Raw genomic sequence first — 26,848 nt, forward strand, 5'->3', positions numbered from 1 at the left:
GGCAGGCTCAACTCCGCCGGCCGGCGTCGGTGGTGGGGCGTGCCCGGGCGCACGTTGGAGGCCGTCCTCGAGTACATCGAGGGCGGCAACACGCCGCGTCTCGAGTACCCCGCCCCCCTTCCTTCTCATGCCGCCGGGGAAGCTCCTGAACCCTGAGGCGCCTGGAGACCGGGGGGTCCTCCTCCTCGTCCGGCGGCTCGCCCTGCCTCCGCCCCGTCAAGCCGGAGCCCCAGGGCACGCCGGTCAGCGCGCGCACCCGCAGCTCCGGCATCCGCATCGGCGCCAACGCCTCCCCACCCACCGGCCGCTTCGTCCTCATCGAGCCCAAGCCGGAGCCCGGCCTCCCCGCGGAGTACGAGGAGATAGCCCGGCGTGGCTTCTCCGACGAGGACGCCCTGCGGTGGGCGCGGGACGACTACCTCCGCGTTGAGATGGTCCGGCAGCGCCGGGCCCTGGAGGAGATCGCCGCCCACAAGCGTGGGCGCGAGGACGAGCACGACGTCGTGGTCCTCGACAGCGACAACGACGACGACACCCCCGGACCGTCCAACCCGCCGCGCCAACCGGCGGAGGGATGCAGCAGGGACGGCGGAGGCGCAGGCGGGGGCGACGACGACGACGACGGCGGCGGTGACTACACGCGGTTCTACAGCCTCCTCGGCATGTAAACCGCGTGGGCGGGCGGCGAGGCGGGCGGCGAGGAAGACGGCGGGGGTAGCCCGCGGAAGTTTTTTTCTTTTTTTGTAAAATATGTTTAAGTTTGAACGAACTCGCCGATGTTTGCGTTAAATTTCAGTCGTGTTTGCGCCGTATTTGAATTTTTCAAAAAAACGTGGGCGCCGCGACTGGGGGGCATCACGCCCCCAGTGCGCGGTTTAGCGCCGGCGCGTCCCAGGGAGCGATTTTTTGCTCCTCCTGAAAGGCCAACGGCTGGAGATGCCCTAACCAGCTAGTAGTTTCAGATCTCGGGCCACAATTCTTTTCCTCCTTACACGTATCTGTTCAATTTAATATAATCTGACGTGCAAGCAAGCTGCTAGTCGACGGAAAATGAACCATATGCGGTTGCGACAAAAGGAAAGTAACAGCGCATTTATCTCTACAGTTTAGAGGACAAACATAAGACTAGCTATTTAGATATACAAAATATGCTGAACGTAAAAAATTAATTAAACTGTTTGTTAATTATTGCTTCTTTTTTGCTGGAGTATAATGTTGGCACTAACTTTCTCTTAGTTCGGACTGGGTAAACTAGTTGTTGCAGGCAGTTCAATAATTATTTCTAGAAATGGGGAAGACTACCCAAATTATGAATAAAGCACATCTCTCCGAAAATACTTTTCTGAGTCTAGGCTCATCTGCACCCGTGCTGAAGAAAAAAAAAACAAAACAAATACTAGAAAAATTCAAAAAATTCCAATATTTTTGCTGCTAGATAAATTGATGCATGAGCTCCGCCCCAATTTTCAAATCATTTGAACATCTGAGCAGCTCTCGGGAAAAAAGACAAATTCGGGATTTGTAAAAAAGTTTACTGTACATGTACTGTTTTAACCCGATTTGTCTTTTTTGCTGATAGCTACTCAGATGTCCAAATGATATGAAAATTGAAACGGACCTCATGCAATAAATTATCTACCATGCAAATTTTTTGGAATATTTTGAATTTTGAATAAAAGTTTTTGACCGGGATCTGATGAGTCTATGCACCGAATCGCTGCACTCACATCTCTCTGTTTACAGACATTAGAAAGTGTTTTTGGCACTGTGGTTGTTGTTAATAAACCTACTTTTTGTTAAACCACAGTACTTAATTGAATTGAAAGTGGGCTACAAATTAATTGTAACAAATTTTCTGATGTAATGGTAATTAATTTTATTGAGCAACAGTTTATTTAATCTTTAATATCACACTACATTCAAAATTAATTCAAGTGTGGCCAAAGTTAGTTTGGAATACAAAATTTGGCCTCTTTTTGTGAGCCTAGAGTATGTGTCGACTTTGGAAATTTAAACCATGTATGTTCCTATTCCAATATACTAGGTAATTACCCCGCGCGTTGCTGCGGAAATATAAAGATTAATTACAGACGACTTACATATGAGGGAAAAGATCTAAATCAAAAGCTACTAATTTTAATATATAAATATTCCGTACTTGCATTATGTGTAAATCAGGGCATTTTACAAACTTTTGGAAGTAAATAAATTAAATAATTATCTAATCTACTACATATGACCAGTGACAAAAATAAACATATTGGTATGGTTTGAGTGGGCTTAAAAAAATATTAGAGTATGGTGAAGTGGGATGCTTGCATGTTGAGAGAATTAATGATAATGAAATAAGGTTTGCATGGGCTGAAAATATTGTTAATGGATGCTGACGTGGCACACTTGGTGAGGTGGATGGCATGCATGTTGAGAGAATTAGAAGTATTGCATGGTATGAAAAATATTGTTAGTCGATGCTGACGTGGCACACTTGGAGAGGTGGATGGCTTGCATGTTGAGAGAATTAGAAATAGTGGGGGATCAACTATTTAGATATTATATATCTGTTAAATCTTACCGAGCCTAATGAGATACAATGATAAATTGCCCTACTACTAATTAGTCCGTGGAAGACAACCTAGACTTACAGATTAGTACTCCCTCCGTCCCATAATATAATACGTTTTTGCAAGGTAAAATAGCTTGTAAAAATATCTTACATTATGGAACGAAGGGAGTAAAGAAAAGAGGCCGAAACATACTATTTTTCTTTGTTGAACGCATCACAGTTTAGTAACTACAACACCAGCTTTCCTCCTCCAGCTAAGACCCCTCTTTTTTTTTTCAGGGTGAGCTAAGACCCCTCTCTGACCACACGAGCACATGACACAAATGGTATGGTGGTTCACAATTTGACATCGCTATCCAACCCTATCTTTAAGCTGAAGCATGGATGCATCGTCCTCATAAAACCGCGTGTGTATGGTTCAACTACCGATCGATCACATCCCCCTTACGCTACACCGCGTGTCTATAAATACATGCGCTGCATGCTTTGCCTTCCCATCCAGTCATCCTCAGCTACTTCACCACAGAACCAACCAGTAGTCAATTAAGCAGCATTTGACCATGGCGCCCAAGCAGCTCCCCGCTGTCCTCCTCGCCACCTGCGCCACCCTCCTGGCCCTCGCCGCGCCATTGCTCGCCGGCGACCCCGACATGCTGCAGGACTTCTGCGTCGCCGACTACAAATCCCTTGACGGCCGTAAGTTCTGCTAGCTCTTCCATCCATACTCTCGTGCGCACATGCATAGATCACGCCTGAACTGAAAGTAATGCATGCATGTCTATATGTGTGCAGCACTGCGGCTAAACGGGTTCCCATGCAAGAGGCCGGAGAACGTGACCGCGGACGACTTCTTCTCGGCCGCGCTGGCATTCCCGGGCAACACCGGCAACCCGGTCGGCTCCATGGTGACGGCGGCGAACGTGGAGAAGCTCCCGGGGCTCAACACGCTGGGCGTCTCCCTGTCCCGCGTGGACTACGCGCCGTGGGGCGTGAACCCGCCGCACACCCACCCACGTGCCACCGAGATCATCTACGTGCTTGAGGGCTCCCTCGACGTCGGATTCGTCACCACTGCCGGCAAGCTCTTCGCCCGCACCGTCTGCAAGGGTGAGCTTTTCGTCTTCCCCCGCGGCCTCGTCCACTACCAGAAGAACAACGGCGGTGCGCCGGCCATGGCGATCTCGGCATTCAACAGTCAGCTGCCGGGCACGCAGTCCCTTGCCGTGGCGATGTTCGGTGCCTCGCCACCGGTGCCCACCGACGTGCTAGCCAGAGCGCTCCAGATCGACGGCGGCCTGGTGGAGGCCATCAAGTCCAAGTTCCCAACAAAGTAACTAGCCATGCATGCATGAGGTTAGTTGGGTCGGCTCTACGTGCGTACGTGCTGCTAATAATGACGAGGACCACGTAAAAGTGCAGTTTTAATTCATTTGCTTGACAAAATATCTTTTGTACAGTATATTCTGATTCTTTTGTGTCGGTGCCTGTTTACTGAAGGGTCTCGCCGGTTTTACTGTTAATTGTTGCCTTTTGTTCACGAACGACCTACCGGTAACTAATCTGTATGTGTCCATTATTGCTGAAAATGAATGTGCATTATTGCTTTAATTTTCATGGTTTTTCTTTTGTGAATAGAAACAGATTTATTACAAAGTTTCATTGGAAGTACAAAGCACCTCCGTAATAAAAAATATTTCCTCCATTCCTTTATATAAGGTGTATTTGTTTTTTTGATAAAATTTCATAATGTAAGATGCATTCTTTCTAACTCCTCATAATTTCATTTTTAGCCCTCCATAACAAGGAAAGTATCTCCTTAATTTTCTTATTGTCCGTATCTCTTCTTGTAGCAAAAGAAGGAAAGAATCTCTCTCTCGACTGCATGTATCTACTACTTTCCTCGGCTTACTGATTTGCTTGCCACAAACCAAAATTTTTGCTACGGGTAATTTTGTCTTAACATGTCTATAATTATGTGCCTTGGTCACTGTGATAAAAATAATACATCTTACATAAAGGAACAGAGGGAGTACATCAAGGATTATGAACCACCGAACGACCAATGTCGTTGCCAGAACGAGCTGCCACTGTGCCGTTGTCGTTCCTCTCGTACCAGAGTCGTCCTGACCATGTCGATGAAAGTCGGGAATTCTTCATCCACATACCCTTAAGGACCAGCGCTCCGGAGCCACAGTCGTCCCCGTTGAATCCTTAATCGATATGAAGAAATTTACATCAAATATCATCGTTGCGTATGCATGGCAAGAAATCCTAATCTCGTTGCGCAAGGAGCTGACGCTAGAGCTCCGTCTAAGTCTGACGAGCAAACTTGAGGAGGATCGAAGCCCGGAAGACTAACTTGAAGAAGAAGCGTCATCCTTCTGAGCGTCACTCCTGCAAGGATTAAAACCTTACCTATCTACTAGCCGGAGCCGAAGCACCAGGAAATCCCTCCCCGCCATCGGCCGGCGGAGTGGCAGGCGGAGGGGAGGTGAATCCATGGGCTCGCCGACGGAGTTCGAGGGGAGGAAGGCTTTCCCTAATGATCTACAAGTCACGTGGTAAAGAAGAAACCGCATGCAGCTGTACAATTTTATTATGTGTCATTCTCTGACACTGATATATGAATTGAATGCGTGATAATTTGGATAGACAACACGATCATGATTTGCACCGACAGTTTTCGTATCAAGCAGCACTGTTCGACCCAAAAAAGAAGTAACACTGCTCACTGTCGCACCTCTCACGTACATCTCGCGTACCAACCTCTAGCGTACACGAAGCTGTGAACCTTCCTCTTCTCTCACGCCTAATTGGTTAATTACTCGGTCACACGATCAACCGATCCGGCCATCCATCACGTCATCGTCAAGTTAATTAGAGTACCTACTTCAGTCGATGTCATCTACAGATACCGCCTCCCAATGCCCCAGTCTCTGTCAAACCGAAAGTTCCTGACCACCTGCAGCCAGCTCACGCAGCTACTTACTAAATACATAGATCAAGGACACCGCCGATTAACAAGGAATCGTCGTGGGCAAGCTCCCTGCTGGGCAATTTTTTGGTCATGTAACGAGAAGACTTGGACAAAGCAAGACAGAGAGTTGCAGCTCCTAGTAGAAAGAATAGTGCGGCTGCTAGGTAAGACTATATTAGCACAAAGAGATGAACTGTTTTATAAAGAGGACACATTTGGAAACAAGAGTCAAAGGATGTAGTTTTTTTTTTTGAAAAGAAAGATTACCCGGCCTCTGCATCAAGCGATGCACACAACCAATTTATTAAATAAAATATCAAACAAAGTATGTAGATCATCTTATGTTCTGAAGCAAGCTCAAAAAACAAGTAAAATGCCGCAACTGGCATAAATATGACAAAATGACAAAATACTTATTCTATTATTGGACCGCGATCCAAACCGATTGTACATAAGCCATGCTACCGTCTCACAGCGGTTGCGCCCAAAGGCCAAATGCTCTCTGGCTTCCGGACGACTGAGTAACGATCATACATGGATCCATCCACACGCCTAAAAGATAACCTGCAAATTTTTGTGATATTTGTTCAGTTAAGCATAACATCATTCCGACAATTCCAAATGGCACAAAGTAATAGACAAACTCTAGCTCGAATTTTTGCCAATGTATTGGACTCTGCTCCATTTAGTTAGGTACCAAACAAAACGGAAATATATTGGGTGGGCTGACATTAAAGGAAACATGTATTATATGTCACAATAACCTAGTTAGTGGGCATTTGAGAAAAATATGTTGAATTGTTTCGTCCTGGTCACAAAAACAACACCATTTACTACCTTTCCATCTATGTTTCGCCAATTTGTCCTTAGTTAAAATCACCCCCTTGTGCATAAACCACATAAATACCTTTATTTTTAATGACACCTTATAATTTTCGAAATATATATGATGTGACTTTGGTATTCGTCCAATGTTAATCACGTCTACATACATATAGATTTTATTGAGAAGATGTCAGAAATCGAAAGTTTATAATGTAGAGGATTTCGCACATCAGACAGGTTAACCTCTATCAATCTATGCACTAAATGCAGCCATCTATCCGAACGTTCACCCACTAGTACCCACTAGAAATGAATGTTTAAGGGAAAATAGACTAGTAGTATTGTTCTTATGAAAATATCTTTACGTTGTACAATGTAATATAGCGTTGGATACTGCAATGCTAGAGGCATCTCCCCCGGCCAAGTGTCTTTCTAGAATCTAGTAGTATGACCATTTTTGACTATGAATTTACTTCTATTAAAGAGGGCATTCTTTGTCTGCACCGGTCTCTTCCAAAAAGGAGAATCATTTGGTTGCTTACCTATGCCAGAGTTTAGAATGCACATACTTGTTACACAATAACTGTATCCACACACCATCCTCCTCTACAAACAATCGATAAAGCCATTTGCTAAGTAGTCTTTTGTTCTTTACTTGAAGATTCTCCGATACCCAAAACCCCTTGGTCTTTCGGTCTACAAAGTATATCCCACTTAGCTAGTCAGTACTTAGATTTATTCTCATCACTTTGCCAAAAAACCGTGATCGTAAAAGTCCAACCATTTCTGCACCCCTATGGGTATTTGGGAGGACAAAAACATCAATATATGCTTGTAAGGAAGGAATTTATAAGAATTAAACGACCTCCATAAGAAATAAGCTTGTTACGGTGGTGGTTTGGGATCTCTAGGTAGCTAAAAGGTAAGGATCCCAGTCCGCAACCGAACAACTGTCTATAATCTTTTTGTTCGTCCTTGGCGCGTCCAATGTAGAATGGTTCAATCTTATTGAAATTGATTTTCAGTCCGGACAATTGTTCGAAAAGACATAGAACCAGCTTCACATTTCTAGGTTTTATCAAATCATGCTCCGTGAAAACAATTATGTAATCGGCGTATTGTAGTATGAGCACCCCCATCAAGATGATGTGGTATGATCCATCCTACCTGAACCTTGGCCCTACCAATGACGACCACCAATACATCAGCAACGACATTGAACAAGATGGGAGACATCGGATCCCCCTCTCCGAGTCCCTTTTGCGTCTGAAAATAATGACCTATATCATCATTAACTTCGATCCTGATGCTTCCCGCTTGTACAACGGATTTGACATGCTTCCTCCAGGCCGCTTCAAAACCCTTCATACACAAAGCTTGTTGCAAAAGGCCACCTAACTTTATCATACGCCTTCTCGAAATCCACTTTGAAGACAACTCCGTCATTAATGTAATCTGTGTGAGGCGATTAGTACCAAATTTTGTAGAACTAACATTGAGGCAACAGATCAGTCTAAACTTCTCAATGCAAGCCACCTCCTCCTTCTTTGATAACAAAGTAATTGTCCCAAAATTGAGTTTGAATAGTTGAAGCTGGCCATAAAAAGATGATGGAACATGGACATAAAATCCCTTTAATGATCTCCCAACACATCCTATAGAACTCTACTAGGAATCCATCTGGGCTACCTGACTTACTATTTTTCATTTGTGCTATCGCCTCGAACACCTCCTTTTCTGTAAAAGGAGCAATGAACACCTCATTCTCATTGGGACTAATCTGGGAAATATCCTCAGCCGCACCCTCATGAAGGGAAACATATTCTCAACCGACGACCCAAGAGTTTTTTTATAGAAGCTTGAGATATACAATTTTAGGTTCTCGTGCCCTGCAATTGTACCATCATCATGTTCAAGTTGGATAATTTTCTAGTTTCGTGTTTTCCATTCGCAATTAGATAGAAAAACTAGGTGTTATTATCCCCTTGAACCAGTTGTCGAACCTTTGCTCTGAGTGCTCATTTCATCTCCTCTTCTCTGAGAAGCTTCGCTAGCTTCTCCTTGGCCTCCCTTTTGGCCATACTTTCAGCCACATCGAGAGTGCTCACCCCGTCCTTTAGATCTAGGTCGTTGATGAGCCTAAGAAGCCTCTCTTTCTCCACTTTATTTCTACCACTCTCATCTTTAGCCCAGCCCTGCAGGAACTTTCTAAAGTGTCTAATATTATGTTGCATTGTTTCTACATTAGATTCCCCACTATTTTTTAGCCCACTCTATGCTGACCAACTAAATAAAGTCCTCCCTTTCAAACCATGATAGTTCGAAGGAGAGAAGATTTTTGTTGCAATGTGAGTCGCATCACTAGAGTCAACAAATAGGGGTATATGATCGGACAACCCCATTTGTTACTAGAGGAAACTTATGCTCAAATTTCACACTTGTTAGAACTTGATCCAACTTCTTGTACATTGTATTCACTAAGTTGTTTGCCCAAGTGAGGAAACTTATGCTCAAATTTCACACTTGTTAGAACTTGATCCAACTTCTCGTACATTGTATTCACTAAGTTGTTTGCCCAAGTGTATTGCCTGCCTGTGAGATAAATTTCTCTAAAGTCTAGACTCTCAATAATAGCGTTAAACATAAACAACCATCTACCAATGAAATTATTATTATTATTATTATTATTATTATTATTATTATTATTATTATTTTCGTCTCCCTGTCTGATAATACTAAAGTCACCACCAACCAAGATGGGCAACCTGTCATCCCCACAAACCCACACCAGGTCTGCCAACTAATCAAGTTTGAATTCAGGTTGTGCCTCGTCCTACACCAAAACCAGAGCCCATCTGAAACCATCAACTTTGCATCGCATATGAAATTTGACATCAAAGTCACCCAGAATGACATTTACGACCTCGAATTATTTGCAATTAACCACCAGTAAGATCCCGCCAGATCTTTCCCGCGGTGGGAGGCAATGCAATTCATAATCCAATCCACCAGATATCGTGTCGAGGAACTGGGATGTAAAATTATCACATCCAGTCTCATGCAAAGCAATTAAATCCAACTTTTTCTCCCTTGACGTTTCCGCTAGAAACCTACACTTAGCCAAGTCCGCAAGACATTTGGTATTCCATAAAATGCCTGCCATTTTTCATCACAAAATTTTCTTTTGAATTTAATTCTCGCACTTCATCGCACCGCAGACATGTCGTGTACATTCCTCTTCCATGTGTGCTTTGGCTTGTCCAGCACTAAGCCACTAACTCAGAGTCCGCATGACTGAGGTAAGTGTCAAAGCTCTCTTCTGGGTGTAAAGGGGCCGCTTGCTCCTCTACATCCAAAGCTACCCCATCTGAAACACTAGTCGGCCCTAGATCCTCGCAAAGACATTCTAGAGGCCATACTCTCAACACATTAACTTCACTTTCTTTCATTGGTTTAACAACCGTAATGTATTTTAGCATTTCCATCGCTCTATCTGCCTCAAGCTAGCAAATCATTAACAGACCTGGCAACCTAACAACTATTTGAACCAAGAGATATCCCTATTCTATCCGCATTGTTAACTATTTCGTCCTCAGAAAAATGTAATACTGAAGAACTGTTATTAACCTACTCCCTCCGTTCTGAATTACTTGTCTTAGATTTGTCTAGATACAGAGGTATTAGCACTAAAATGAGTCTAGATACATCCATATCTAGACAAATTCAAGACAAGTAATTCGGAACGGAGGGAGTACATACCTATAGTGGCTCCAATGTTGCGTAATTTGGCTGCCTGCATGGCATGCCCCATTTGCAAGTCATTTGCATCCGGTTGCGCCTGGATCTGTAGACTCACCCGTAGTGGTTAAAAAGAGACTAGAAGACAACTTATTTCCATCAGAAAGCCTCTTGGGAGCGAAGAAAAATAATGCCACTACTCTTCGGAATCATAATGATCAAATGACAGAAAAGATGCCCAAACTCAACGAAACAACGACTACTTCAAAACTCTATATAATTTTGATGAAAATGTTGATCAGTTTGGCATGTTTCACCTTATTAAATCAAAATTGGACAAATATATGATTGTTGCTTTGTAAACATTTTACTAATTACTTCCATATTCTAGGTTGGCCTGCTAAAGGCGTGAGTACAGATAGATTTCTGACGAGGTTCTCACAAAGAGAATTGGGAGGTGCTAGGGTCAACATTATTTGTGTGGTGAAGTTGTTTTTCTATCTCTTTTATTATGCGAGGTGGAGTTCATGACACTCCTATCGTCCTAAATCCAAAAAAGGATAGTCTGATGGAGGTTAAAGATTCCAGGCCCATTAGTCTATGAAATGTCCTATGCAAAGTGATGCAAAGAGTACACTGAACATTATAGACCAGTTTTGGATGGTACGATCTGTCTTACTCAAAGTGCTTTTATCCCCAAGTAGAATGATCATACATGGATAACACTCTCATTGACTTTTAGTGATTTAATGCTCACCATGCAATTAGAGATGATGGTGCAACATTTTATGCTTAAAAATCTGAGATGGCGATGAATGCCCGTCTTGATTTGTTTTTTAGAGGAATATTACTACTTTGGTTTTCTCTGCTACCATGGTGAACTGGATCATGGAATGCATTACCTTTGTCAAGATTTTCAGGTGTTTTATAGCCAATTGTTGGACTCGTCCCCCCCCCCCCCCACTTGAAGGATTCATGAAGTTGATCCATTGTAACCCTATATTTTTCTATTTGTGGTTGATGTGTTCTATGATGTTGCTATAAGGTAGTCACTTCAAGAGTTTAAGAGTTGCAGACAAGTTCTACAGATTCCTCACCATCTCCTTGTGGGAAAAACCCTTCTTTATTAAATCAAAATAAAGTTCTCAAACTTACTTTCAAAGGGGGGGGGGCATGAAAATTTCTAACTTTAACCATATCCCTAGAACGCATTACTATAAATGTAGTTACACATCATCATTTTGCATTGGCCACTTGACATACAAGACAAAGAGAACACCATTGTAAGTTTGTGACTCACACATCCATGTTTGCCAAGAGATACACTGAAATCTTATAAAGAAATACAATTAATTTTAGGTCTCCTATCAAACTATTCTAGGTTGATTTCTTGCTTACACCAGTGCCTTCCGTTTGCTCTCGTCTTTATAAAAGTGGACACACACGAATAACTTCCATGGAAACCTTGATACCACTCCTCCCAAAGCCTCCTCCATGCCACCGCCTCGGCTCCCTCCTCTCCCCCACCTGACTGCCCCGTGGTGGCAAGAGGAGTGGGCACTCATCCCTATATTTTTTCTCTTATTTCTAGTAGGTGCCTACTTCGCCTAGGTTTTGGTTTTCTGGTTGTTAGATAATAACGAGAATAAACGAGACACGAGAGACATGGATTTTTATGTGGAAACCCTTGCGGGAGAAAACCACGGATGCACGAAGGCGCAATCACTATGAGGAGGAGTATTACAAGCACGAGACGACATGCCGTCTTTAGGTGCGACTACATGCGGTATATAAGAGGGCAATACATGAGAGTCCCTTGAGGACAAGTAAATGAGTTGTACTCGTACGCGTCGGTACCAACGCAAAGGCCCACACCATTTGTACTACGTCTAGTTCAATACGGTATAGTTTGGATCGGAATTTAACAATCTCCACCTTGATCCAAATTCCCTCCAGTAGTCGAAGAAAATAAATAACTCCATCCAAATCAGTATAAACACCTTGTGCATGAAAGTCCATAGGACTAGTGAGAAATACCAACTAAGCCTGAGCAAAGCTCAAACTTATTGGTCGAAACTGGCTTTGTCATCATATCGGCAGGATTATCATGAGTACGTATCTTGCATACCTTCAAATCGCCTCCAGCAACATCTCAAATATAATGAAATCTGACATCAATGTACTTTGTTCTCTCATGATACATTGGATTCTTTGTAAGATATGTAGCACTTTGACTGTCAGAAAATATGGTAGGGTAAGATGAATCTCCACAAAGCTCAGTGTACAAACCTCTCAACCAGATAGCTTCTTTGCATGCCTTAGAAATAGCCATATACTCGGCATCAATAGTGGAACAAGCCACAATAGACTGCAAAGTTGCTCTCCAACTCACATCACAACCACCAATGGTGAAAACATAACCTGTGAGCGATCTTCTCTTATCCAAATCACCAGCAAAATCAGAATCAACAAAACCAACAAGTCCATCTCCAGTTTTCCCAAACTGTAAATAAGCATTAGAAGTACCACGCAGGTATCTGAAAATCCACTGAACTGCTTTCCAATGCTCTTTTCCAGGATTAGCCATGTATCTACTGACAACACTCAATGCATAAGATAAATCCGGACAAGAACAAACCATGGCATACATAAGTGAACCAACTGCACTCGAATAGGGAACTCTAGACATGTACTCAATATCTGCATCTGACTTAGGACATAAAGCTGATGATAATTTGAAGTGTGCAGCTAACGGAGTACTTACTGGCTTGGCATTATGCATATTAAAACGACGAAGAACTTTATCAATATACCCCTTCTAACTTAGATATACTTTTCCAGACGGTCTATCTCTGGATATTTCCATGCCAAGTATTTTCTTTGCTGCACCCAAATCCTTCATCTCAAATTCATTACTCAACTGCTTCTTTAGTTCATCAATATCTGACATACTCTTTGCAACAATTAGCATATCATCAACATAAAGGAGCAAATAAATAGTTGAATCATTGACAGTTTTCAAATAAACACAACTATCATAATTAGACCTTTTGAAACCTTGAGAGAGCATAAAGGTGTCAAATCTCTTGTACCACTGTCTAGGGTATTGCTCTTCAATCCATAAAGAGATTTCTTTATCTTACAGACAAGCTTTTCTTTTCCAGGAATAACAAAACCTTCAGGTTGTTCCATATAAATATCCTCTTCTAATTCTCCATGTAAGAATGCAGTTTTAACATCCAATTGTTCAGGCTCAAAATCATGCATGGCAACAATACTGAGTAAAGTGCGAATAGAGCTATGCTTCACAACAGGAGAAAAGACTTCGTTATATTCAATACCTGGAATCTGACTGTAACCTTTAGCAACTAACCTTGATTTATATCTTGTCTCTTCATTAGCAGAAACACCTTCTTTCCTCTTGAAAACCCACTTTCAACGAATAGGTTTCTTCTCTCTAGGTAATCTTACTAAATCCCAAGTGCCATTCTTTTCAAGTGATTCCATCTCATCATGCATAGCGGTCATCCACTTATTACTATCACCAGAAATAATAGCCTCGGAATATGAAGAAGGCTCAGAATTATCTTCAATTTCTTCTGCAACAGATAAAGCAAAAGAAACAACATTGCACTCTTCAATCAACCTGTCAGGTTTATTAATACCCTGCCTAACTCTGTCACATGCAAGATTCCAACTGGGTGGAACAATAGGTTGATTTGGAGTGGGAGTGACATGATCATCACTAACGACGGGTTCATCATGTGCATCAACAATTTCATTACCAGATGTATCACCTGAATCAATAACATGCTCCACCTGAATAGTAGGCTCCTGAACATAGGCCGCTGTTCACTCTCAACGGGAACATTAGTAGATAAAACATCATGTAACATAGAAGATTCATTAAAGATAACATTTCTGCTAATAACAACCTTCTGGGTTTCAGGATTCCATAAGTTAAAACCTTTAACACCAGACTTATAACCAAGAAAGATGCACTTAACAACCCTAGTCTCCAACTTTCCATTATCAACATGAGCATAAGCAGTGAAACCAAAAACTCTCAACTATGAATAATCAACATGTGAACCAGACCATACCTCAATTGGAGTTTTCTTATTAAGAGCAATAGATGGTGAACGATTAATCAGATAACAAGCAGTGGAAGCGGCCTCAGCCCAAAAACGCCTATGCAAACCTGCATTGGACAACATGCAACGGGCTCTGGAAATAATGGCCCTGTTCATACGCTCAGCAACACCGTTTTGTTGAGGAGTATAAGGAACGGTGTAATGTGTGACAATGCCTTCAGACTTGCAATAATTCATAAATTTCTTAGAACAGAATTCCATACCATTTTCAGTGCGAAGTATTTTTACCTTTTTTCAGTTTGTCTTTCAATCATAATCTTCCACTCCTTAAATGCTGAGAATGGTTCATATTTATGCTTTAAGAAATAAGGCCAAACTTTTCTCGAATAATCATCAATAATAGTAAGCATGTAACTAGCACCACCTAGTGACTTTTTTCGAGATGGTCCCCATAAATCAGAATGAACATAATCAAGAATACCTTCGGTTGTATGAGTTGAAGTTTTGAACTTCACCCTCTTGTGCTTGCCAAAAATACAATATTCACAAAATTTCAATTTACTAGGTTCATATCCATCAAGAAGACCTCTCTTATTTAACTCTACTAAACCAAGTTCATTCATATGTCCAAGACGCATATGCCAAAGGTTAGCAGCATCACAATCAAAATTCTTTGAAATAACTGGAGTAGCGTTACCTGAAACGGTAGAACCTCGAAGGTAATAAAGACCATTGGTCGAACTTAAGTCACCTTTCATCACAACAAGGGAGCCTTTGGTGACCTTCAAAACACTATCTCCACCTGAATACTTGTACCCCTTTGCATCAAGGGCACTAACAGAGATAAGATTTCTCTTCATCTTCAGGATATACTGAACATTTGTCAAATTTCTGATTATGCCATCAAACATCTTGATTTGAACGGAACCTATGCCTTCAATCTTGCATGGTGAATTATCAAAACCCAAAACGGAACCAGCAGAAGTAGTGGAATCAAAAGTATTAAACCAATCTCTATGTGGACACATATAAAAAGTGCATGCGGTGTCAAGTACCCACTCATCATTGGTCTCAGCACATCCAGCAATAATGACAAGAGCATCATCGGAACTATCATCACGAGCAACATTAGCAGAATTTTCACCTTGTTTGTAACCTTTCCTCTTTTCTTTATTCTACAACTTGAAACACTATGAGATGTCATGCCCATCTCTCTTGCAATACCTGCAATACTTCTTGTCTCTGGATTGCGACCGGCCCCTGTAGCCGTTCTTACTTTTGTCTCTGTTTCCATTATGTGAGTTCTTCTCCTTTGTCCTGCCACGAACAGATAATCCCTCGGCTTGGGATGAACTTGAACCATCATGAGACACCATTAATTTCATCTTCTCCTTAGAGTTCAAAGCTTCATAAACTTCATTAAGTGTGAGAGTATCACGACTGTATAATATGGTGTCTCTAAAATTGGTATAAGAACTTGGCAGTGAACAAAGTAACATTAAAGCAGTATCTTCCTCTTCATACTTAACCTCCATTGTAGCTAGATCGAATATAATCTCCTTAAATTCTGAAATATGATTCAAAACATTACATCCCTCGGGTAAGCTGTGCAGGAATAATTTTTGCTTCAGATGCATCTTGCTGGTGAGATCTTTAGTCGTGCAAATCGCTTCCAGCTTTAACCATAGAGCGGCGACAATTTTCTCGCTCAAAACTTCCTGCAAAATATTATTATGCAAATGGAGTTGAATTTGTGACAAAGCCTTACAATCAATTCTTTTCTTCTCATCAATCCAGTCCTCAATTCGGTTCTTCCCAAAACTATCCAGTGCTTCATCATAGTCAGACTGTGTCAACAACGCCCACATCTTGACTTGCCATAGAGTAAACTTGTGTCACGGTCCAGCAGCGGAAGATCGTACTTCATGGATGCCATGAGTTGATAAATCTATGTACACAAAATAGTACAAGCCGGTAGAAAAATCCTTGATAGAATTAATTTGCGGAGCAAAGAATAAAAAAAGATAGCACCTGATAGCTCTTCATGTGGACGTAGCAATCAGATGAGAAAATAAATCTGATCTACTACTCCCTCCATCCGGATTTATTAGGCCTCTCAGCATCACAAGCATGTCCCCTTTTATAAGGCCCCACGTTGGAAAGGTCCATGCATGCAACCATTTCGTTGGTTGTATTGAAAGCTATTGTTGTTGGTGCCATGGCTGAAAAGTTAATGCACTTCATGTGTGCTTTTTCATTGGCTGCATGCATGTGAGAGAGTGCATTGGGAGTGGAATGGAAGAATTAATGTGAACAAATTACTATGTGCCTTGGTCTAAAAGAAATTGTCTTTAGGCCTAATAAACCCGGACGGAGGGAGTAGTACTCAACAGTACTAGCCTTCACGTGAGTGGATGGATATCTCTACGGTACTGTAGTAGTACTAGAACTCCGATCTGATGCTTGACACGAGTAGTATTAGGGCTGCCTCAGGACTTGATGTTGTACTTCCTCCGTTTCTTTTAGTCTGCATATAAGATTTGGTCAAAGTCAAGCGATGCAAAGTTTGACCAAATATATATCAAAAGATATCAACATCTACAATACTAAACCTATATGTTATGAAAATTGATATCATGATGCATATAGTAATACTGATTTCATATTATAAATGTTGATATTTTATTCTATAAAGTTAGTCAAAGTTTATGAAGTTTGACTTTCACCAAATCTTATATGCAGGCTAAAAAGAAACGGAGGGAATACGTAGAGCAGCAGCGGATCTCGGCGGCTTGCGTGATGGGCGCCGTACAAACGGTCGGTCTTTGCGCGAGGATGTGACGTCTGACCAGATCCTTTGCTCCCGAAGCCTCGGCCGTGATGCGCTAGTGCAGCAGATTATCACGTGCACAGGAGACGGCCGACACGGCGACTTGATATTTGACGGCTGTGGGTAGCGGAAGCCTCGGTGGACTACTCGATTAGTAAATGGATCAGCAGCAAAAAATTCTATCGGTCTCGGCGACTTGCGGCTGCAGCGGCTCGTATAGCAGCTCACACCGGAAACAGTCTCCGATCCGGAGATCGCAGGACGGCGGCGGTGCGCACGGCCAAACCCTAATCTCTTGTCTCAATTCTTGTATTCATAAACTTGGTTCTGTATATCATTTGTTAGATAATAACAAGAATAAACAAGATATGAGAGACACGGATTTTCACGTGAAAACCCTTGCGGGAGAAAACCACGGACGCACGAAGGCGCAATCATTATGAGGAGGAGTATTATAAGTACGAGACGACATGCCGTCTTTATGTGCGACTACATGAGGTATATAAGAGGGCAATACATGAGAGTCTTTGGAGGACAAGTAAACGAGTTGTACTCGTACGCATCGGTACCAACACAAAGGCCCATATCGTTTGTACTACGTGTAGTTCAATACGGTATAGTTTGGATCACAATTTAACACTGGTGACATTAACGAGATGGTGGCGGTGATTGCATTGGAATAAGGTATCTCCAGTCTCTCCCTACCTCGACAACGTACGACCCAACACCGGTGTAGGGCCTGTGAAGGTAGGTGTTGTAAGAGCATCTCCAGCCGTTCGGCCCCCCAGGACGCATAAAAATCGTCCCCTGGGGGCGAGCTGGCGATGCAATCGGCGCTGGGGGCGGTTTCGCGCCCAGTCATCGGCCCCAGCTCGCCCCCAGGCGCAGAAATTGACCCATTTTTCAGCCCCATTTCGGCGAATAAAGGGCCCATATGGACGACAATAGGCCTATATTCGGTGTGGTTCGCCGTTGTTCGGCCTTCAATTATGCACATAAATTTTTTTATCACATATTTCATCACAAAAATATCAAATACTTCAACAAAATAGTACAACAACAAATAGTTCAATACAAATTATATAGTTCAACAAATAAAAACTCATATTTCATCACACGTCGCGCCCGGCGTCGCCCTTGAGCCTCCATAGATGCTCTATCAGATCTTGCTGCAGTTGATGATGCACCTGTGGGTCTCGGATCTCCTGACGCATACTGAGATAGGCAGTCCAGGTTGCCGGTAGCTGGTGATCAACTTCGGTTAGAGGACCCTGCCTGTAGTATGGTTCAGTGTTAAACACTTGGTCTTCTTGCTCGCTCTCGATGATCATCTTGTGCAAGATGACACAGCAAGTCATAATCTCCCACATTTAATCTTTCGACCAGGTCTGAGCGGGGTACCGGACAACAGCAAATCGAGATTGGAGCACACCAAATTCCCGCTCGACATCCTTCCTGCAAGCCTCCTGAACCTTCGCAAACCAGGCGTTCTTGCCTCCTGGCACATGGTTTGAGATCGTCTTCACAAATGTCGACCATCTCGGATAGATGCCATCAGCTAGATAGTACCCCTTGTTGTAGTGCCGCCCATTGATCTCGAAGTTCACCGGAGGAGAATGACCTTCAACAAGCTTGGCAAAGACAGGAGAGCACTGCAGCACGTTGATGTCATTGTGAGTTCCTGGCATACCAAAGAAGGTGTGCCAAATCCAGAGGTCCTGTGTGGCCACCGCCTCAAGCACCACACTGCAACCGCCTTTGTACATCCCCTGCCAAGCAAATGGGCAATTCTTCCATTTCCAATGCATGCAATCGATGCTTCCAAGCATCCCAGGAAATCCTCTTGCTACATTCTATGCTAGGATCCGAGCAGTGTCTTCCGCATTGGGTGTTCTCAAGTATTGTGGTCCAAACACTGCCACCACTGCCCGACAGAACTTGTAGAACCACTCTATGCTGGTGGACTCGGCCATGCGCCCATAGTCGTCGAGTGAATCACCGGAGCTCCATATGCAAGCATCCTCATCGCTGTCGTGCACTTCTGGATGGAGGTGAATCCAAGAGCGCCGGTGCAATCCATCTTGCACTTGAATTAGTTGTCGAACTCCCGAATGGAATTCACAATCCCGAGGAAGAGCTTTCGGCTCATCCGATAACGGCGCCGAAATGTTTTCTCACCGTGAAGTGGAGCATCGGCGAAGTAGTCGGAGTAGAGCATGCAGTAGCCTTCGAGACGATGCCGGTTCTTTGCTTTCACCCGCCCAGGCGCCGAGCCACCTCGCCGCGGCTTTTCATTGCTCGCCAGCAGCTGGGCGAGGGCGGCGAGCACCATGAGATGCTCTTCTTCCTGGACGTCGGCCTCGGCTTCCTCCTCCAGCAGCTCAGCGAGCGCTTCCTCGTCATCCGAGTCCATCGCCGAGGCAGGCAAATTGCTGAACACCTTGCGCTCGGTGGGCGTGTACCCGCCGCTAAACCGTGCCTCCGCGGCCGGAAACGCCCAGCTGCTGTTGGAGGGCCTGCCGCGGTGAAGCGCTGCTATTTTTCCGGCGGAGAATGGCTATCTAGCGGTGTAGGGCGGTGGGCGGCGCCGGGATATAGCTACTGGTGTCCGAGGGCGCGGGGGGTGGGAGGCGAGTCGGGGAAGAAAACCTTGACTTTTCCCCTGACGGTGTGGACCAGCCACGCTTTTCCCTTGCGCCGGAGCCCCCAATTGCTCCCCAGTGCGGCTGGTTCGGCCTGTGACCGCTGGACGGAAAAAAGGGCCGAACCGGCGATTTTCGGCGTCCTAGGGGCACGACTGGGGCGTTTTTTCCGCGCTAGCGCCGAAAAAGTGGCCTGGGGAGGCCTGTTGGGGGCACGGCTGGAGATGCTCTAAGATCGGTCGGCTCTATTAGGATTTTGGCAGTTAGTCTGTCACTCGAGGCTCTAGGGGGTTAGGTGGTTGGACCTTGGTGCCACGACTTCGACATCTTCTGATTTTTATGTCGACATGGACTAATGTCTCCAACCCTTTGGACCGGTGGTTAGAAGGAAATCTGCCAAGAGGCAGAAAAAAATCCCCCCAAAAGGAGAGAAATCAATCTGTATGAAAGATCGAAGCTTATCACGCAAAGTAGCTACAACCCAGATCGGTGGAAAAATTGAAGAAAATGGGAAGGGTAAAGGTGACGAACCTCGGCGGAGAATGAAATCCGCTCAGAGGCCGGAAAAAAAAATCCCCAAAAAGGGAGAGAAATCATTCTATACGAAAGATCGGAGCTTAATTACCTTATTTGAATTAGCGTACAACTCGCAGTATGTCTCCCAAACCCATTCATAAGACCGCAGTCCCATCCATTGTCGACCGGCCCAATCGTGAATCGTGTAGAGCAAGAAAAGGCGGAGAGCTCGCTACTGCCGTCGATGGACGACCACTATGGGACGCTGGGGCTCGCGCGCGACGCCAGCAAGGCCGACGTTAAGAACGCCTTCTTCCGCCTCGCCCACCGGTACCACCCTGACCACCACGCCCACGCCGGCGCCGCCTCTAGAGCCGAAGCCGCGGCCCGCTTCCGCTAGACCAAAGAAGCGTACGACGTCCTCTCCGATGAACGCCGCCGCGCCGATTACGATTGCTCATTCCACTCCTCCTCCTCGAGTTCGAGTGGCTGCGGGCACCAGGGACACGGCGGGAACTCTTCCTCCTCGACATCGTCAGGCTCGTCGTCCTCCTCGTTGTCTTCAAACGGGAAGAAGCGCCCGGCTGGCACCTCAGGCTCGTCCTCCTCCTCGTCTTCGAGTGGCCACAAGAAAGGTGACACCTCAGGATCATCCTCCTCCTCCTCGTCTTCAAGTGACCACGGGAACCGGCGCCGATGTGGCACCTCAGGCTCCACCTCCTCCTCCTCCTCCTCATCTTCTAAGAACCGTCGCGGACGCAGGGGCGCCACCTCCTCGGCTTCGACTGCGCAAGGTTTTCTTCGTCCGAGAGGAGTTAATTGCACGTTGGTACCACACTTGCACACGTTGTGACGAGTCAGTACCGTTGCTCGTGCATGTCGCAGTTCAGTACCACTATTCGGCCTAACCGTTACAAAATGGGCTGACAGACGTATAAGTGTGTATTGACCATGTATCTGACAGACTGGGCCCACCAGTCAGGTGACACGGTGGCCAATCGGCGCGTGCCCGATGATCTGACTAGGACGAGGCTGGTGCGGTGGTCTAAGCGGTCTCGGTCGGATCTTTTGTCGGTCGGTCCTCACTCTCCCTCGAGCTCAGTCTCGCTCTCCCTTCTCTCTTTGATTCGCCGCCGCCACCACCTCAACCGGCTCGCCATCGCACCATGGAGGACGAGAGCAGCCAGGACTCCAACGTTCAATACATGAACCTCTCCGACGACGAAGCCATGCATTACCGGGTGAGTTGTTGAGCTAGGGTTAGGGTTAGGTTTCTCTGATTTGGGGATTTGATTTGATTTGGGGATTGTCTCTTCCTTTTGCTCCTCTAGATCCCTGCTAGCATTGAAGACCAAGACTACAGTGGCATTGAGACAACACCCATCGTTCTTTGCCATCAGCATGGTGTGGCGGCTGAGAGGCGTGTAGCATTTGAAGCATTTAACACGGGCAGGAGGTTCTTAGTGTGTCCTAAGAGTGTAAGATTCTATACAAATCTCTTTGTTAATAGTATTGTTTAGTCTAGCCATGTGCATAGAATTGTGGAGTGCATAGATATCATGTTGTTTAATCTAGCCATGTGCTGATGCACAATGTTTAATCAGTATTGTTGTTTAATTGGGTAGCTGTGATGGTCATTTTGTAGCCATTTTGTACTACTGATGCTAATCATTGGATTAGAAAATGTGTTGATTTGGCCAGTAATTTTATAATTGGTCAACAGCTTAGTTTGTAGTGCAGATCATTGTTTAGTTCACAAGTTGCCAATTATTTCATTGTTTAATGTCATAGAGATTCAGTGAGTGTTTAGTGTCATAGAGATTCGGTGAGTGTTTAGTGTCATAGAGATTGTTTAATGTCAGAAGCTCAAAATCCAGTGAGTGTTTAGTGTCAGAGGTTCATTCTTTAATTGGCTAGATTATTAAATCCTGAACCTCTCAAAGATGCTTAAAGTTGATGCTTAAAGTTCATTATTTAATTGAGTGGCAAATGCTTAAAGTTGATTTGATTTGTATTTCATTGTTTAAAGTTAGATACTCAAAGTTCAGTTATTATTTAAAGCCAGTTGCTCAAAGTTTATTGCTTCAATAATTACCTAGGATAACCTGGAGTGGCTATGTTTGTTTATATTGCAGGAAGATGACAACTGTGGTATTGTTCTCTGGGTTGACCCAGAGTGGCCTCCTACTTTGCAGAATGCCTTGTTGAAGCTATGGGAAATGTATCATGACAGCAAGAGTGATAGGAGGAAGGATAACCTGGAGAGTTCACTCTCTATTCACCATTTGACTGAAGAAAAAAACAATCTAGAGGCCAACTATGACAAATTGGTTGAAGATGTGCACCAACTGTTCAATGTTCAAGAGGATAGGATGGTAGATTTCAGTCATTTGTAGGCTAAGATGCAGAATGTGCATGTTGCTGATTCAGTTGTATCTGACATGAAGACAGAGATGGAGAAGAAAGGTGCAGAGATCTTCAAGCTGCAGGAGAAGTATAAAGTACTGATGAACCTGACACAATCTCAAGGCACTTGCATCAGGAACCTGAAGTTCAATCATCTAAAAGAGAAGGAAGTGCTTAGTACATCCATCAGGAACCTCAAATTCCAGGTTGATGAACTCAAAAAATCTGAGGAAAAGCTCACCCAGGAGAACACCCAGCTGGTCCTTCACATGGGTGATCTCAAGAAGGGGCATGACAAGCTCACAGCAAGGAGGGATCAGCTAAAGATTCAGATTGCTGAACTGTTGAAGTTAGAGGAGAAGAACAAGCAGAAATTGAAGGGCATCCTGGACATCTTGTCAGAATGAAGATGTAGAGGAAGAGCAAGAGCAAGATCCAGATCAACATGAAGAAGAAGAATGCTTGCTTTGCTGACCTTTTGTGAAGTATGGTGTTGTTGTGAACTAAGTTATGTACTATGGATGTGTAGTTGTGAACTAAGTTGGAACTATGTTGTTGCTTTAAGTTGTGACATAAGTTGAACTCTAGTATGTTGTGTAAGAATCTATTAATTATGTTGAATGAAGCTATCCTTTATGATTTGAGTTGCTTGTCTACTTAGTTGATATGTTACATGATTTAAGTTGTTGTCATAGTTGCTGTCATAGTGGTTACTCTAAGCCATAGTTGCTGTCATAGTGGCTGCCATTTAGGCTCCGTCAACGTCGAGAACCCCCTAAACCATAGTGGTTAGCCATTTAGGCTCCGTCGACGTCGAGAACCCCCTAAACCATAGTGGTTAGCCATTTAGGCTCCATCAACATCGAGAATCCCCTAAACCATAGTGGTTAGCCATTTAGGCTCCGTCGACATCGAGAACCCCCTAAACCATAGTGGTTAGCCATTTAGGCTCCGTCGACGTCGAGAACCCCCTAAACCATAGTGGTTAGCCATTTAGGCTCCCTCAACATCGAGAACCCCCTAAACCATAGTGGTTAGCCATTTAGGCTCCGTCAACATCGAGAACCCCCTAAACCATAGTGGTTAGCCATTTAGGCTCCGTCGACGTCGAGAACCCCCTAAACCATAGTGGTTAGCCATTTAGGCTCCATCAACATCGAGAACCCCCTAAACCATAGTGGTTAGCCATTTAGGCTCCGTCGACATCGAGAACCCCCTAAACCATAGTGGTTAGCCATTTAGGCTCCGTCGACGTCGAGAACCCCCTAAACCATAGTGGTTAGCCATTTAGGCTCCATCAACATCGAGAACCCCCTAAACCATAGTGGTTAGCCATTTAGGCTCCGTCGACATCGAGAACCCCTAAACCCCTAAACTCATCACATCATATCAAACCTAGTACACATCACATCATAACAAACTTAGTAATCATCACTTCATAACAAACATAGTAATCATCACATCATAAAAAACCTAGTACTCATCACATCATAACAAACTTAGTTCACATAACTTCATAACAAACTTAGTAGTCATCACTTCATAACATTGTTCACAAACATAACCCAGATGCACACATAACATAGTTCAAAATGTGATGCACATGACCAAGATGAACACAAACTTAGTTCATATAACTTAGTACTCATCAAACTGGTTTCAAGTAGCATAACCCAGATGCACCCTCATGACAATCAGTTCCTTCCTCCCCTACTGGCATTAAAAAAGGACATCCATCCAGAATGATTTATTGGGTCATCAGATGCACCGGAAGTTGAAGCTCCAGAGGCAGATCTTGGAGCAAAGAATGGCCTTTGGTCTCTTGCAGAAGCAGATCTAGCCCCAGATGCCCTTGCAGTAGAAGATCTAGCCCTAGATGTCCTTGCAGAAGCAGATCTACCACCAGATGCAGGTGCGGGTTGTGATCTTGCAGGTGGAGTAGCCTCATGAGCATTCCTTGATCTTGCAGGTGCCTTGCAAACAAAAAGAAACATGTTAGTAAGTCAAACATGGTATTTACTAAAAATACAGTACAAGAAACCATAGAACTAATTAAAAAGGGATTACCACATGCTTGTGTTTCCTCATAGCCAGCTCTGGTTTCAGTTGAACCTTGCAGTTGGTGTACCTGTGTCCTTGAAGTCCACAATTACTACATGTTATAGTGGCCATTCTAGAACTGTCCTTTGGCCTTGGAACTTCAAACCTGCCCTTTATCCTCTTCTCTTTTTTCCTTCCTCTCTTCACATGAAAATCAGGTGGATCTATGTCTGGGCTAGCTGTCTTTGTCCAGTCATGTTCACCAGGGACAGGATATATCATAGGCTCATAGGATGCTATGTAAAAAGGTTTTTTTGAAGAATATAGAAACATAGTCCTCTGGAAACCTTTTTGCCTTGTTAATGGCAGATACAGCATGGTTGTATGGTATGCCAGACAGGTCCCACTTTCTACAACCACATGTATGCATGTCCAAGTTGACTGGATGTGTTTGCTGCCCACTGGTCACTTGCCATAGATTTACACCTGCTTGAATGGGTTTGCAGTACCTGGCCCTTTCCTTTTCCACCTCTAGCTTCTCAGCATAATGGGGTGTGATCTCCCACATAGCTGCCTTTCCTCTCTCTCTATTCCTATGCCACCTCACCATCTGTTTGTCCTTAATACCATCAACCATAGTCCTAATAGGTTTTTTCCCGAAATCTAAGATGTACTTGTTGAACACCTCTGACAGGTTGTTAACAACCAAGTCTGTCTTACAGTTGGTGTCAAAAGCATGCCTAGCCCAATGTTGTTTGGGTATTCCACTCAGCCACTTCCAAGCTTCCTCACTCTCATTTTTGAGATCATTCATTGCAATGTTAAACTTGTACTAGTTATAAGCATAACTGGCATTATCCATGCATTTCTTTAGATCTTCCCCCCTAAAGCCAGCATTTTGGAAATTTGCATATAGGTGTCTAAGGCAAAATCTTTGATGGCAGTTTGGAAATACTTGATTTATTGCATTTAGTAGCCCCTGTTCACATAATATAACACTAAGCTACTGATTGTGTGCAGAAACTTATATGCAACATAACTTATATGCATAAAGATAAACAAGCACATGATGAAGCTACTATCTACAACATAACTTATATGCATAAATAAACAAGGAGATGCATACCTTCTGTCTATCAGACATGATAGTGTAAGGGCCAAATTTACCAACTTCTCCTCCTAGACATATCCTCAGTTGGTGTAGAAACCAACACCAGTTTGCTGTGTCCTCTTGTCCAACTATAGCAAATGCAAGTGGAAATATGTTGTTATTGCCATCTCTGCCAGTGGCTGCTAGGATTTGAGCACCAGTATTCAGCTTGATAAAGCACCCATTAACACCTACATTTAGATGCAAACAACAAACATGTATAAAGTTGTCATCTACAAGCAAATGTGGCATGAACATTGAGAAACATTCTAATTAAAGCAAGGAAACATGTAACTAACCAATGAATGGCCTGCATGCATTGAGAAATCCCTCCCTGGCTCCATTTATGCAGAAGAACATAGCATGAAACCTTGGTCCTGGGTGTGGTATTTTTGTTGTAGCTTTTGGAGTTATTGTTGCAACAATAACTCTACTTCCAGGGTTTGTATCCATGATGGTTTGGGCATAGTCCCTCAGCCTGGGATACTGCTTCTTGTGCTCTCCTAATACAGCTTCCACATCAAGGTTTTTGGCCCTATAGGCCATGTGCCTGGGCACTTCAACACCATACTTCTCCTGGCAGTTGTCAATCATAGTAGCTATGCTAGTTGTTGGGTCAGACCTAAACAGTGACTCATATGTTTTAGCAAGCCATTTTGCACTAACCCTGGATGACTCTGTACTGCTTGGGCAAGTGTGCTGCAGCCTCATCTTTTTGATAGCAAATGTCTTTTCCCCTTTGATAACTGCAGCAACTATGAAGAACTGGCAGTGCTCTTGTTTGCAGCAGGCAATGATCCTTTTGTCTGAGTTTCTGTGGTACCTGAAATTTCTGCACTGTGTAATGTGTAGGCTCAACAATGCTTCTCCGAGCAGCCCGCCTCCTTGTCCGTCTTGTCAGCAAGGGCAGAAGAGAGCCGCCGCCACTCCGGCTGCTCCATCTGCTCCGCCTCGTAAGCAAGTAAAGAAGACAGACGCAGCTGCTCCGTCTGCTCCGGCGTCTAGCAGTACATCCAGAGGTAGGAGGCAATTCAGATTCGGTCCATCTCTAAAGCCTCTAGAGAAGT

General features: G+C 44.0%; 1 protein-coding gene and 3 pseudogenes across 1 annotated transcript; 3 read left to right on the plus strand and 1 right to left on the minus strand.

Moving 5' to 3' along the window:
* The first annotated feature begins 3,018 nt into the window (after nucleotides 1-3,018).
* LOC125546108 (germin-like protein 1-3) lies at nucleotides 3,019-4,177 on the plus strand. Its single transcript, XM_048710251.2, has 2 exons — nucleotides 3,019-3,259; nucleotides 3,356-4,177. The coding sequence occupies exons 1-2, from the start codon at nucleotides 3,124-3,126 to the stop codon at nucleotides 3,895-3,897; spliced, it is 678 nt and encodes a 225-aa protein (XP_048566208.2). The 5' UTR covers nucleotides 3,019-3,123; the 3' UTR covers nucleotides 3,898-4,177.
* A 16,252-nt stretch (nucleotides 4,178-20,429) lies between these two features.
* Nucleotides 20,430-21,038, plus strand: LOC147981861 (uncharacterized; annotated as a pseudogene).
* A 313-nt stretch (nucleotides 21,039-21,351) lies between these two features.
* On the plus strand, nucleotides 21,352-22,998 carry LOC147981862 (uncharacterized; annotated as a pseudogene).
* Nucleotides 22,999-24,285: 1,287 nt separating this feature from the next.
* Nucleotides 24,286-25,775, minus strand: LOC147981863 (uncharacterized; annotated as a pseudogene).
* Between the last annotated feature and the right edge of the window lie 1,073 nt (nucleotides 25,776-26,848).

This window comes from Triticum urartu, chromosome 3A (genome assembly GCF_056163025.1).
Source record: "Triticum urartu cultivar PI428250 chromosome 3A, HENAU_Tu73, whole genome shotgun sequence".
Taxonomy (NCBI): Eukaryota; Viridiplantae; Streptophyta; class Magnoliopsida; order Poales; family Poaceae; genus Triticum; species Triticum urartu.

Excerpts from the sequence above, each read along its gene's own strand:
- LOC125546108 (XM_048710251.2), top strand. The coding sequence starts at position 3,124 with ATGGCGCCCAAGCAGCTCCCCGCTGTCCTCCTCGCCACCTGCGCCACC. Across the intron at positions 3,260-3,355 it reads CTACAAATCCCTTGACGGCC|CACTGCGGCTAAACGGGTTC; the intron begins GTAAGTTCTGCT and ends ATATGTGTGCAG.